This window comes from Rhamphochromis longiceps, linkage group LG12 (genome assembly GCF_057381845.1).
Source record: "Rhamphochromis longiceps isolate RC_006_pf linkage group LG12, R_longiceps_female_GT1.1, whole genome shotgun sequence".
Taxonomy (NCBI): Eukaryota; Metazoa; Chordata; class Actinopteri; order Cichliformes; family Cichlidae; genus Rhamphochromis; species Rhamphochromis longiceps.
Window position 1 is genome coordinate 41,600,640 of NC_140568.1, and position 12,222 is coordinate 41,612,861.

Here is a 12,222-nt window from a genome sequence, read left to right on the forward strand (position 1 = left end):
CAATTCAACTCCACGGGAACACAAACAAGAGTGATTCTTGATTGTCCATCTGAGGTCTAAGTGATCAACCCAACCTCTAAAAACTAGGGCCAGCATAGTGAAGAGTTGGTTTTATTGCTTATGCTGACTTAGACCACAGAGGGTTAACATTAATGTGTTAAATCTACTCTTTAGCCCGCCTAGAAATGTAAATACACACCACACAAACACCTCAGCAGCTGTTACAGGTCTGTTTGTTAGTAATATGTAGTGAAAACACAATACAAATTAATAAATGATGAATAATGTGAGATGCTGTCATCTTTTAATGGTAGAAATATGCTGTTTTTCTTGTTTTCATTTCAGTAAAAATAACAGCTGCTTAAGATTTAACGGCTCCAGTGATGCAGACATATCAGAGCACAAGTAATAAGTGAATGCAGACAATGACGTCACCACTACAGCGGGGATCCAAAGACCCCAATTTAATCAAGCATCCACTCAATTAAACCTGGACCGATCCACGGAGGCCCAACCCAGAACTCAGAGGCTCACGGTTCCCTCGGAGGGTGTTTTGGATGTAAAACACTCTAAAGTCATTCTGCTGCGTGTGTGCTTTTACTTTTAGATTCACTTTGATCGTGACCTGAACATGTAAAAGCATCTGATTCGCTGGCTGCAGCTTCTATATCTGAAAACCCGCTTGTTTCTTCGGCTTTCTGTGAAATTACACTAAAGTATTTCTGCTTCAGATTGCTGATTGGACAAAAGAAGCCATGTGTAATCTTTATTATGACAGCTATTCTAACAATGAAACAATGACTCAAACAGCTGGGGTAATGGGGTAATCTACAGATTAATCTGTAATTACAGTAATCATGGCCACATTTAGAACTGCAGTGGAGCTTCCTAAACATGATACAACTAACTAAATGGATTTATATCTGTCTGTTAAATTAGATCAGAACCAAAAACAAAATCTTAACTTCGCTCCTTTGTTGGGTGACTTTGTTGACCCATCAATGAATCATGTTGCTGCAGTAACAGGCCACTACTTCCTGTAACAACCAGTGAAACTGTAAATCACACGATTGATTCAATGTATGCCCGCACATGTGGAAAAACCCCTAGAAGTACAAGCGACCGATGCAGAAAGCATCGTTCTGTAAAAAACAAACAGAACGACCACTCTCAGTATGAAACATGCAGATATTTCATAGCATTTGTGAGGTTTGACTCAGCGACACCTGCACAGGAGGGTTTCAGTATCAAAGAGAATCAGAGGGAGGGAGGGGTGATAACCACAGGGCTGAAAGCTTCAATAACAACATGAAAAAGCAAGTCATCCTGTAACTGTACTCTCCTGCCAAGCAGCACCGCAGCATCATATTAGATTTCCCTGTATTGTTATGTTTGTTATGAGGCTGTATTAACACTGTAAGCTGCAGCCAATCAACAGCTTTATACTGATAATCCGTTTACAGGGCTTAAAAATACAGGATTAGAGCGTTTATGGCACATTGCATCACCTGGGTGACTCACCAAGTTGAATGTAAGCTTATTTAACGCAAATTTAAACATGTTTTATGGGCATAAAAGTAGATAAAGCTTTGAAATACGTGGAGATACAGGAGAAACATCATAAATCTCTATTTTAACGGTAAGAAAATGTTTCTTTAAGAGCACAAGTGTTGTGTTATTCCTCCAGAATCGCCACCCTGAAGCCTGAAAACCTGTTTGGATCCGCCCGATCACCCTCCTTCATGACAACACAGCAAACCGCATCAGCTAACGGACCTCTCCTTGCCTCCTCACCCTCCTCACCTCCACCAGCGGCAGGTCAGGGTCCAGGTGGGTGAAGCTGTGCAGGACCACCGGGCTGCGGTCTTCGACCACCTCTAGCCTCACGCCGTCCCAAATGTTCCGCACCCTCCACGAAGAGTCAAACATCTCGAGCAGCTGGCCCGGCTTGACGCTACGCGCCTCGGCTTGCATCCCCGGGAAATAGACCATGGATGCCCGCAGAGTTCAGTCACACCCCCGCGCTGACATTTCTAATGTTTTTTAGGAGTCCCACAGACACACACTGCCGCTGCCGCCTGAGACTAACGCTTCTGTGTGATCATCGCCTCTCTCAGTACAGTTTATCACGGCCCTGACTCACACCGGGGCTTTTCTAAACCCCGCCCCCACCAACCGGTGCCTTCAGGGCTGTCGGATAAACCAAACGCACAGGATGGCTTTAGCGAAAATTACGTTACAAGTTTTGTCTTGTATTTAATCCCGCGCATTATACTTAAAAAAAAAGAAGTTAAAACTTTAATTACATTAACGTGAATACAACTTTGCAAAATTTCTGTTAAACATCTAACACGTACTTTTCATGGAAAAGGAACAAACTACTTCTTTTCATTTAGTTATTTTTTATTTACATAGATGTAATGAAATGCTGTTAACCATACTTTAATGTTTATAACGGTCGTCACCATATCAGACTTTTACTTTGTGCTAAAACAAAACAAAAACAAACTAACACTCTACGGTTGTTGTTGTTATTTTTTAATCCAATTATAATAGTTTTTCTTTTTCTTTTTTCCAGTTAGTTTACAAAGTGAGTTTGGTCATTTCAGGTAATTTTTTCATTGTTGGAAATTTTTTTACTTAAATATTTATTAGTTTCAGCCCTAGCTTTAGTTTGTGTTTTTTTGTTGGGTTTTTATTTTTCTTAAATATTATAATCTGGAGATTCTCTATCAGGGACAAAATTTTTATTTTTATTTTTATTTAACCTTTATTTAACCAGGAATGTCCCGTTGAGATCAAAGACCTCTTTTTCAAGGGAGTCCTGACCAAAATTAGAATGAGTATTAGAATAGAAACACAGTTTGTTACGGCAGTGGACTCACAGATGTGCAGACAGCCTATTATCTCAATAAGCACATTCCCCAAAGCCTCATCATTCAGATTAACAAACTAGAAGTAATGCTATTTAATCTGCATTGTAATTTTATTGTGATTAGTTTTCTAAGGTCACAAAATAATTTCATTTACTTACAAAAGTTTATATTTGCTTTTAACTTTAATTTCAAGTTTCCCACATTTTATTTTATCACACCTAAATTAAGGTAACTATAGTAACCTGGGCGACACAAGCACACTATAAAGTTGTTATGTATGAAACGGGAGTCTGCGAGACGTCCCTGAAGGCAGCACTTACTCCCCCGCTCTTACTCATGTCTCTGGGAAATGATGGCGCTGTTTGTGCCTTCACTGTGGCAGGAGGACTGTGTGGGAAAAGAAAACAGTGGAGTCTGCTGGAGTTACACTTTTACCGTGAGCCCAGAGCAGCTCAGCAAACACGCTTCCCCCACCTGATCCTCCACTGTTACACTGAAGCACAGCTTAAAGGTGGCGTAGAGTTTAAACCAGTACATGCTCCTCTAACACCTTTCGAAAGGGCAACTTTCTGCTTTTCACTTAGTTTTCCAAAGATTGATTATGCATTAATATAAAAAACAAATTACCTGTGAGTGTGTTAACTCGTTATAAAAGTCTAAGTCACACTTCAGCAGTTTTACTGAGATTATAGCTCTATAAAGACATCATTTAAATATAATTATTTAGGGTTTTGGGGGTTTTTTTTGGTCTTTTTTAGGTGACTGATTTGAGTTTTAAACATATTTGTGGAAAGATGATAAATAAGTATGTATTTAAATGGGGAAAAAGTCTAATTTTGTGTATCTAAAATCTGCATTTTTCAACTTACATTTTAGCGTTTAAGACATTTTTATTCCATTTTATTTTGATTAATCAAATGTACTGAGCTTTTACTTTACACAAGTACTATATTATATTATTTTTATTTAGATCGTCACTTACTTTGTTTTTTAAATTTTACTTATTAGATTTTTTTCCATTTTTGTAAATTTTACCCAACTGATCTATTTGGCTTTGTCACTGTACTTTTTCTAGTCTGTTTAAGCTGTTTTGTCATAAGCTGCTGTAATTCTTTGCCAACTTTTAGAATAAACACATCCTGTCTGATCTTACTATACTTAGAAAATACAACAGGGAAAATCAGCAGGTCCTCAGCTGAAAAAATAGAAAAGAATAATTTTTCCAAAATAAATGAGCTAAATTACAGATTAATATCGAAATAGCTCACTGACCAAACTTTTCAGCTGCAAACAATTAGGAGCAAATGAAACAAAATCCTCAATGGAACCACCTCAACACAAAGATCTCAATGTTATACAATGTTATCCTGCACACACCTTGTCAAAGCACTGCAGCTCACCATGAAAACAAACAACCTGACTTTAACAGTCAGAAAGCACCTGAAAGCACCATCAGGAAGTCCCTGTTAGTAAACTGAATTAGTTTGTGTTGTGGTTCAACAAATGCATCTTGGGGGAATTTTAGGCTAAGACTTCAGAGAAAGAACCTGAAGACGTCTAACACCGCCTCCTACTGGTCAGTGTCAGGAACAAACGTCTCCAATCACAGTGAGAACAAATCTTTTAAATTCACCGCAGCCTGCTTTAAACAGCAGAACAAAACCATTACCTAACTGTTACATTATTAAACCTTAATTTTCATTCACATGTTTTTCTTTTTGGATTTTTTTGAAACAACCCACTGCTTTTCCACGCCAAGGCTCTGACAGGTGTGAAAGCATTTTAGAACATTTAAGGAAAACATCTGCCGCACCAGCTGAAGCTGAATGCAACCACAAGCACGTCCGACCTCGCCGACCTGTCCTCGCCAAGCGGCTGCGCATCATAACTCAGAAATCTGCAGCTGCCCGACATGAAGAAGACGAGTGAGGGAGCAACACGGCTTTCTAAAGGTTTATACAGATTTAAGTTTCCAATAAATCAAGACAGCCATGGTTCACTGTGGAAGATTACAGTCTAGTGATTAGAAGTGGGAAAGGAGATATTTCCAGACATATTTCCATTATTGTCACCACACCAATGAGCCAGGTCCTGTAAAAGCAGGTTTCCTGATATAACATGTTTTAAGTGTTTGAAGAAAGGTTTTGGTTTCATTTCACTTCATTTCTTGTACCTCTTGGGCAAAACAGTGGTTAACTTTGTCCCCTCACAGCATGAAAGTCCTGGGTTTGAATCCTCGGGACAGCTGGGGCTTTCTGTGTGGAGTTCTGCAGGTTTTCTCTCTGCTTCCCCTCACAGTCTGAAGACATGCATTGGGGTTATGATTACTGGTGATTCGAAATGGCTGTGTGTTTCTGTGTGTTAGTCCTTCGACAGACTGGAAGAAAGAGGATGCATGGATGGACTTCATTCCTTTATAATTGGACAAATCACTTACAAGTATCCTTGATTGCAAATAATAATCAATAATCAAACCATATGAGTCCATATGAGGCTCTGTGACCTCATAAAAAGCTCTGCATGCTGCATCTGATCGTGCAGGCTATATGATAAAATGTGGCTGTTGCTGTTTCGCTTATCACAAATCTCCAAGATGTTTATTTGAAAGCTTTTTATTAAAGTTTTTGTCTAAAAAAGATAGAAATTTCCAATTATTTAAATGTTTAAATATCCACACTTTTCATATTGTTTTAAAGATTTTAGTACCAATTTATTCCCAGATCCTCGGTGGCCTGTCCAGTGCTTTTCTGCCAGGCTGCAACAGAAACACGAGGCTTTATTTATTATCATTAATCAGAATCAGAGAGACTTTATTTATCCCCAAGGGGCAATTAAGATACAACAGAGCAGCAAAAACTATACTGCAAACACAGCCTGAAAAACATCCTAAAGTCTGTTGAACACAAAGCCTGACCCGGATGGTAGATCGGTTTGAAAGATAGCGTCGAGCAAGACGTGACTATTCCCCGTTTCATCTGCACAGAGCACAGAGCAGCAGAAAGAGTGAAAGTCACAGAATAACAAGCACTGGTACTAATATCTGCCCTACAAAATAACCCACATGGGCTGAATCCCAGAAATCTGACAGAGCCTGGAGGGCCGGCCAACTCTGAGTCTGCTGCGATTTAACTGAAGCTCTTTTTCCATCTGCTGGAAATCAACACCAGAGGATGTTGTTGTGCTGCTGCTGCGGGCCTGGCTGATGTTTTACAGCTCCCCGAGGACGGTGACGCTAACAGCCTGCATTACGTTCTTATTTTCTCACACAGAAACACTCGTGCTTTTACTGAGAGACTGCACCCCCTGACCTACAGAAGAAGTTTCACAGAAGTATGTGAGGAGGGCAGATCCAAACGTCACTAACCAAAGACAGATTCCCATCACGACGAGGGTAAAATTTAAATTAGGGCAGTGACATCAGCGGCTTATTTTAGTCCTGCTGACACTGAGCAGTGCAGAAAGTTCTTTATTCCTCCTGTCAGGAGGCCATTTAGCAAGGCATTAAAGCTGGGTGGTTATCCTGGGTTGCTGCCAGGCTCTCAATGTTTCCTGCAGTGCTTCACGAACAATAAACCTGAAACAAATAAAAGCCAAAGGGAGAGCCAGACATAGACTGGATATCGAGTTATGTAACAAGAGGAAAATAACAAGCCCATAAATCACGATAAACTGATTAATACAAGAAAAAAATAAAGATTCATGTTCAAAACCCTCCTCCTAATGAAATCAGCTAAATCTGTAAAATTCAACTTCAGTGACACAAACACCAGCGTTCACAGCTGTTGATTCATGGTCTGCAGAACTGCACAGAGCACAGGTTTTCTTCTACCTCAGATAAAGGCTCAGAGCTGAGGACAGACAGAAGCCTAAAGAACACATTCAACCAATCTTGGCACAGTTTAAGATAAGATAAGATAAGATAGAACTTTATTAATCCCTCGGGTGGGTTCCTCTGGGAAATTCGACTTCCAAAAAAAGCACAGCAACGACCAAAGTTACAGTTACAGAACTGTTATATATATATACACACACACACACACACACACACACACACACACACACACACACACACACACACACACATATATATAAATACAGAGACAAATATAAATAAAATATACAAAGGGGATAAATAGAATAAATAGGAATAAAAAATAAAAATACAAGTGAATTGCACATTTCAAGTATTGAGTCTATTTCAAGTATTTCAAGTTTAATCGCACCTTTGAGCTGCCTTCTATTATAAATAACAATAAAACCAGTAAAATCTTTTCTTATTTCTGTAATCTGAAGGCCCGAGTGAGTGTGAGTCATACAGAGAAAAGGTCTGGCTTCCTGTACTTCCTGTCGTCTGAGGTTGACAGCTTCTAAGCAGCACAGACAGCTGAGGTCAGGCGTCTGTGCTGCTTCATGTCTCTGTGAAGCCAGCACACTGTAATGACAGCTAATGGGAGCAGATTATAGAAAGCGAGGCCTTTATTCTTTCATTTCACATGTAGCGATTGGTTCTTGGTGCAGACATGTCGTGCTGTGAAGTCAGATTAACTCAAGAGCCGACCTGAGCGCTCCCACTGTTGCAGCAATATTATGTGGCTGTTGGACATATTTCATTTTAAACATGCAGGATGCGTATCTGTACCACATCTTTAAGATATTTGGAGCATATTTTAAGTAAGACCTTTTTAAAATCACTCACAGGCTTAAACGGGTTGATATTAATCTTGGTCAGTGTGCTAGTGATCCCTGTGAGTCCAAAGCTTGAAGCCTAAACAGTTTTTTCTACTCTTGACTCTGTGTGATGTCACTAAGAGTCAAAGATCCCCTAATATGGTTATCCCAGGCACAGAAGCCCCACCCAGCCAATCAGAAGACAGGGACCTTAAAAGAGACAGGAGATTGCCTGTACAAAGGCCGAGTATAAGATAAACAGGGATTATTTTAAACTGCGAATCATGCAAAGCTCATGTGGAAAGGTCAGAGCAAAAACATGGAGTTGTAAAGAACCATAACAGGTCCCTTTAACAACAGCATCACAAACTACACTTAAAAACTTAAACGTAAGACTCCAAATCCTTCACACGGCCAGCAGAGGAGTGCAGCCCACACTTGGGAAAACTTAATTTAAACAAGAGCAGAATTACAGATAGAAAATTATTAAAAATGGAAAGAGCATCTGACTGGTAAAAAGCAAAACAAATAAACAAACAAAAAGCTCTCACACTTTAAAACCTCTCCACTCCAGGTCATATCTGTTAATCAGAAGAATGTCAAGCGTGCCACTGTGATGTGTCACATGCATCACTTCAAAACAACTCAAGTTTCTACTGAATTATTTGCATAGTTTAAACAGCCGAACAGTGAGCTGTTCGGCTGTTTTTTACTCTCTACTTCCAAGTGAGCAGATACCAATCCTGCTTGTTTTTACATTCACCAACAGAGTTTAAAGAAATTGCAGCGAGCACACCCAGATCATTGGCACAGATCATTAATTCAGGTTTATGACTCATAAATATGACTATCACTCATAATGCATCACTAATATAAAAAGGGTGTTCAAAACAAGTCGTGGTATTAAACTGCATTAGCATTAACGGCAAAGTGTAGCAAAGGTTAAACAGTAAAATAAACACAGGTAACTAATGCTGAGTCAGTGCTATTTATACCGGGGGGCTAAACTGGGGAGCACTCAACCAGAGTTTAATTTAAACTGGGACTTATTTTGAAAAAAAAAAAATTCCAGTGCTTTCCCTGGAACTATAAACCAGTATCCGTCTAAACGTGTCTTCCGCTTCACTACAACTTCCTTCGCTGTTAGAGGGTGGTATTATTTTACCTGCAAGGAGCCAATGTGGCCAGTCCTTCAGTTCAAGCCCAACACTGAACTACAAACTCAGCCTCTTTACACTTAAGAGTGAAGGCAAACATTAAGAGCTCCAACCTGTCTTTCTTTTCTTCCGACTGTCCTGTAATAATCCTCGCCATCCCAGGTCCCGGCCAGCAGTCCACAGATCCACCGGCTCCAGCACCACATCACGGCTTTGCTGACAACCAGTCCCAAAAAACATGAGGATCCTGGAGGAGCAGAACCTCAGTGAAGGCGACTCCAGGGCTCCCACTCCCCTCTTCACAGATTGGCCGAACCCCAACCGCCAACGCTCAGCTCATGCATGTTTACTTTAACAGCTGTGTCAACAACACGAGGAACAACACTAGAAAAAAATTAACCTATGCCGGCTTTCTAGAAGAGGCTCACATCTGTCCGTGTATGTCAAAGGTGGAGAGAAACCGCTTGGTAATGACCTCCACAACAACAACAACACCGTGAGGCTACGACGCTCAAATGTCCTGCTGTTACCGCTCTCAAGAGAAAATGAAACCTCAACATGATGCAATAAAATTCGAAGAAATTTCCTGCTTAACTGAAGGAGGGGATTATCTCCAGGTAGTTTACGTGTTTAACAACGTCATCTGAAGCTATGTGAGCGTTAGGCAACCTGTAGGGACGAATGAAAACAGACTAACAGGAACCGTCTTAAGAAATTCAAACACCTCTAACTGAAAACAACTTACTGAACCTGTTCCTCTGACACCTCAGGGCACTTGTTGTCATCACCTTGATCCAGAGGAAGAGGTGTTTGTTTTTTTAATTAGTGTTGTTTGACTCAGTTTGCAGATACACATATTTAATGCTGCAAAAAAATATAGAAGGCCTGCACTTTTTTTTTTTTCCTCAGAGGCGAGTCCAAAAAGTAAAGAAACAAAAATCCAAATAAAGCACAAGAACTCAGGGAACAAATAAAAAAGTCTGATTTCTGGACTACCTTCCTGGTTAAATCAAGATAAAAAACAATAAATTAATAAATGGGAGACAAGCATTTACTGGTCAATAAGTGAAGGGAACACTCAGCCATTACAGTAAAAAACAAAGCTAAACTTCAGTGCTATCAATCTCTCCAGTTGGTAAGCAGAACCCACTGTGAGCTCATTTCAGCTGCTTTGGTGCAGATGGTCATGACAACAGGTCCACTGGACAGGCAACAACATGACAAACCCCACAAAGGGAATGTTTTAGCAGCTGGTGGCTACAGCCCATTCCTCTCCTTATCCCTCCTGACTGTTTTTCATCTAAATGTCCCTATCACTGCAGTCATCATGCGATAGTATCTGCAGATAATTCAGGTTTCACAGGTTACTACTTCAAGATGGAGATGTGAGGAGAGCTGGACAGGCTCGCTGGTTCATGTTTCTGACCAAAATGTCAGATTCAGACTCCACGAAGGGGAACACGGGTCCCGGCGTCCTTTAGCAGGACCTGTGCTCGCAGCTCAGTCCCACGCAGCTTGATCGGCATTCGGCAGACAACACCACAACTGGCAGCTTTGCTTCTGGTACCCTGATGTCTGATAACATTCACCAGAGCGCCTCCAGACTCTTTCACACCTGTCACGTGTGCTCAGTGTGAACCTCCTCTCTGAAACTGAATATTTTTAAAGTAAAAAAAAAAAAAAGCATTTAACTTACAGCACTAAATAAAGAGAAGATTACATTTTTTCTTATGAAATAAACAATAATTTGTTAAAGAATGTCTCTGGAGCTGATTTAATGATCCATTAACAAACAAGAACAGATAAACTAGCAACTGTAACAGCAGATTATTTATTATTTTGTTGGGTGATTATTTTATATTGTGTGTCCTGTGCACACAAAATACATTTTTTGGCAACATATATTGTTTTTTAATGAAACCCTGCCTGGATATGTGCTCTTTATTCTACGCATTTTTTATGACTAACCGGTAAAGACATCTTACAGTGCAGCATTACAGGGTTTTATGGGATCGTAGTCACACAGTTTTCATGGACTTGGAACTGTCAAAGTGCACAGAGCTGGTTGAAAGAACTACAGAGTACATTTGCCGCATGGCTGATTAAACAAACATAAACAGCGTGTTCTCTGTACAGATGATGAAAGCTTGTTTAACTGCTTGAGCAACAGAAGTAATTTTGGTATATCTAATCTTGTAGTTCAAAACAGAAAAGAAAAACAAGAAAATAACTTATAAATCACAGATTAATTAGACCTAATTTCTCAAGAATTCAATAATAGGTTTTGTTTGTCCCTCCGGAGCCTCTTCTCTTTTTACTGCAGCAAGAATAAAAAACAAACAAACACAGGAGAGTTTCCCAGTAACAGACACATACAAGAAGAAGCTTCTGAGAGCTTGCCAGATTGCGCTGCCTCTAACAGCCTTTAGATGTATCCCCTGCTATTATTTCAGCCAGTCGAGCCATTCAGGTGCTCCTCCAAGCTCCTGGCATTTAAAAATGCTCTCTCATGCCAACTGCAGCCACCTGGGGACGGCAGCTCTGCTCTGAGGCATCCTGACAACCGTCGCACAGGCTGAGAATAAAATAAACCAGCCTGTGTTTGTTTTGGAAATTGTATTGTCAGAAAAATTATTCTGCTTTTTTTTTTTTTTTTTTTTAAAGATGACTGATCATCAAACCGAGTGTCGTCTTTAAATTCGACTCCCTTCACTTTAATGCCATGTTTGTTGTTTTGGTTTTTCTTTTGATGTGACACATTTCTGTCAGCCCAAGATGTTTTTCAAGGCTTTAACCTGCACAAATTAAAGGCCGTGTCTTTTTCTGGTCTTTCTGAGAGCCGTCACAATATCAAACACATTTGGCAACCACACAAAGTTTCAGTGGTAAGTTTAAGTCAAGCAGTTTGAATGAAACTGTCCAAACTGCACAAAGTGACCTTGTAACAACTTCTCCACGATGACAACCAAATCAGATGCTAAATGGCTCTTATAGTGCTGTTCTTCTCTAAAAGCGCTCTATACTACAAGCATTATTCACCCATTCAAAAACAGATTTAGGATCACACTCCTGTGATCGAGTGGAAACCTCAAGGGAGATCCTCTAGTATCCACTAGAACAGGGGTGGGCAACTCCAGGCCTGGAGGGCCGGTGTCCTGCAGGTTTTAGACGTGTCCTTGATTCAACACAGCTGATTCAAATGGTTAAATGACCTCCTCAACATGTCCTGAAGTCCTCCAGAGGCTTGGTAACGAACTAATCATGTGATTCAGGTGTGTTGACCCAGGGTAATACCTAAAACCTGCAGGACAGCAGCCCTCGAGGCCTGGAGTTGCCCACCCCTGCACTAGAAGCAGGCTTGAAAGGTAATTCAATCCCATAGACTCCAATGTCCAAGTCCAACTTTGCAGCAGCAGTAACCATATTCACACCACAGTGCACAATCCTGTTGTGGTCCCTAAAGCTATGTTCAGCCATCATGACAGCCTGTGATGATTTGGTTATAACTCACCCATCTGGAT

General features: G+C 40.3%; 1 protein-coding gene across 6 annotated transcripts in view; it reads right to left on the reverse strand.

Moving 5' to 3' along the window:
- LOC146658020 (ral guanine nucleotide dissociation stimulator-like) overlaps positions 1-12,222 on the reverse strand; it is a 59,306-nt gene that overhangs the window by 27,193 nt on the left and 19,891 nt on the right. Inside the window, exon 1 of one of the 6 annotated variants that reach the window (XM_085426410.1) lies at positions 8,815-9,633. The exons of 2 other annotated variants lie outside the window; for them this stretch is intronic. In XM_085426410.1, the coding sequence (XP_085282536.1) occupies positions 8,815-8,907 (93 nt within the window). In that variant the 5' untranslated portion in view covers positions 8,908-9,633. Of the gene's footprint in view, positions 1-1,803; positions 2,378-8,814; positions 9,634-12,222 lie in introns of those variants that run through there. 3 more of the 6 variants (XM_085426406.1, XM_085426408.1, XM_085426407.1) reach the window with 3 other exon arrangements.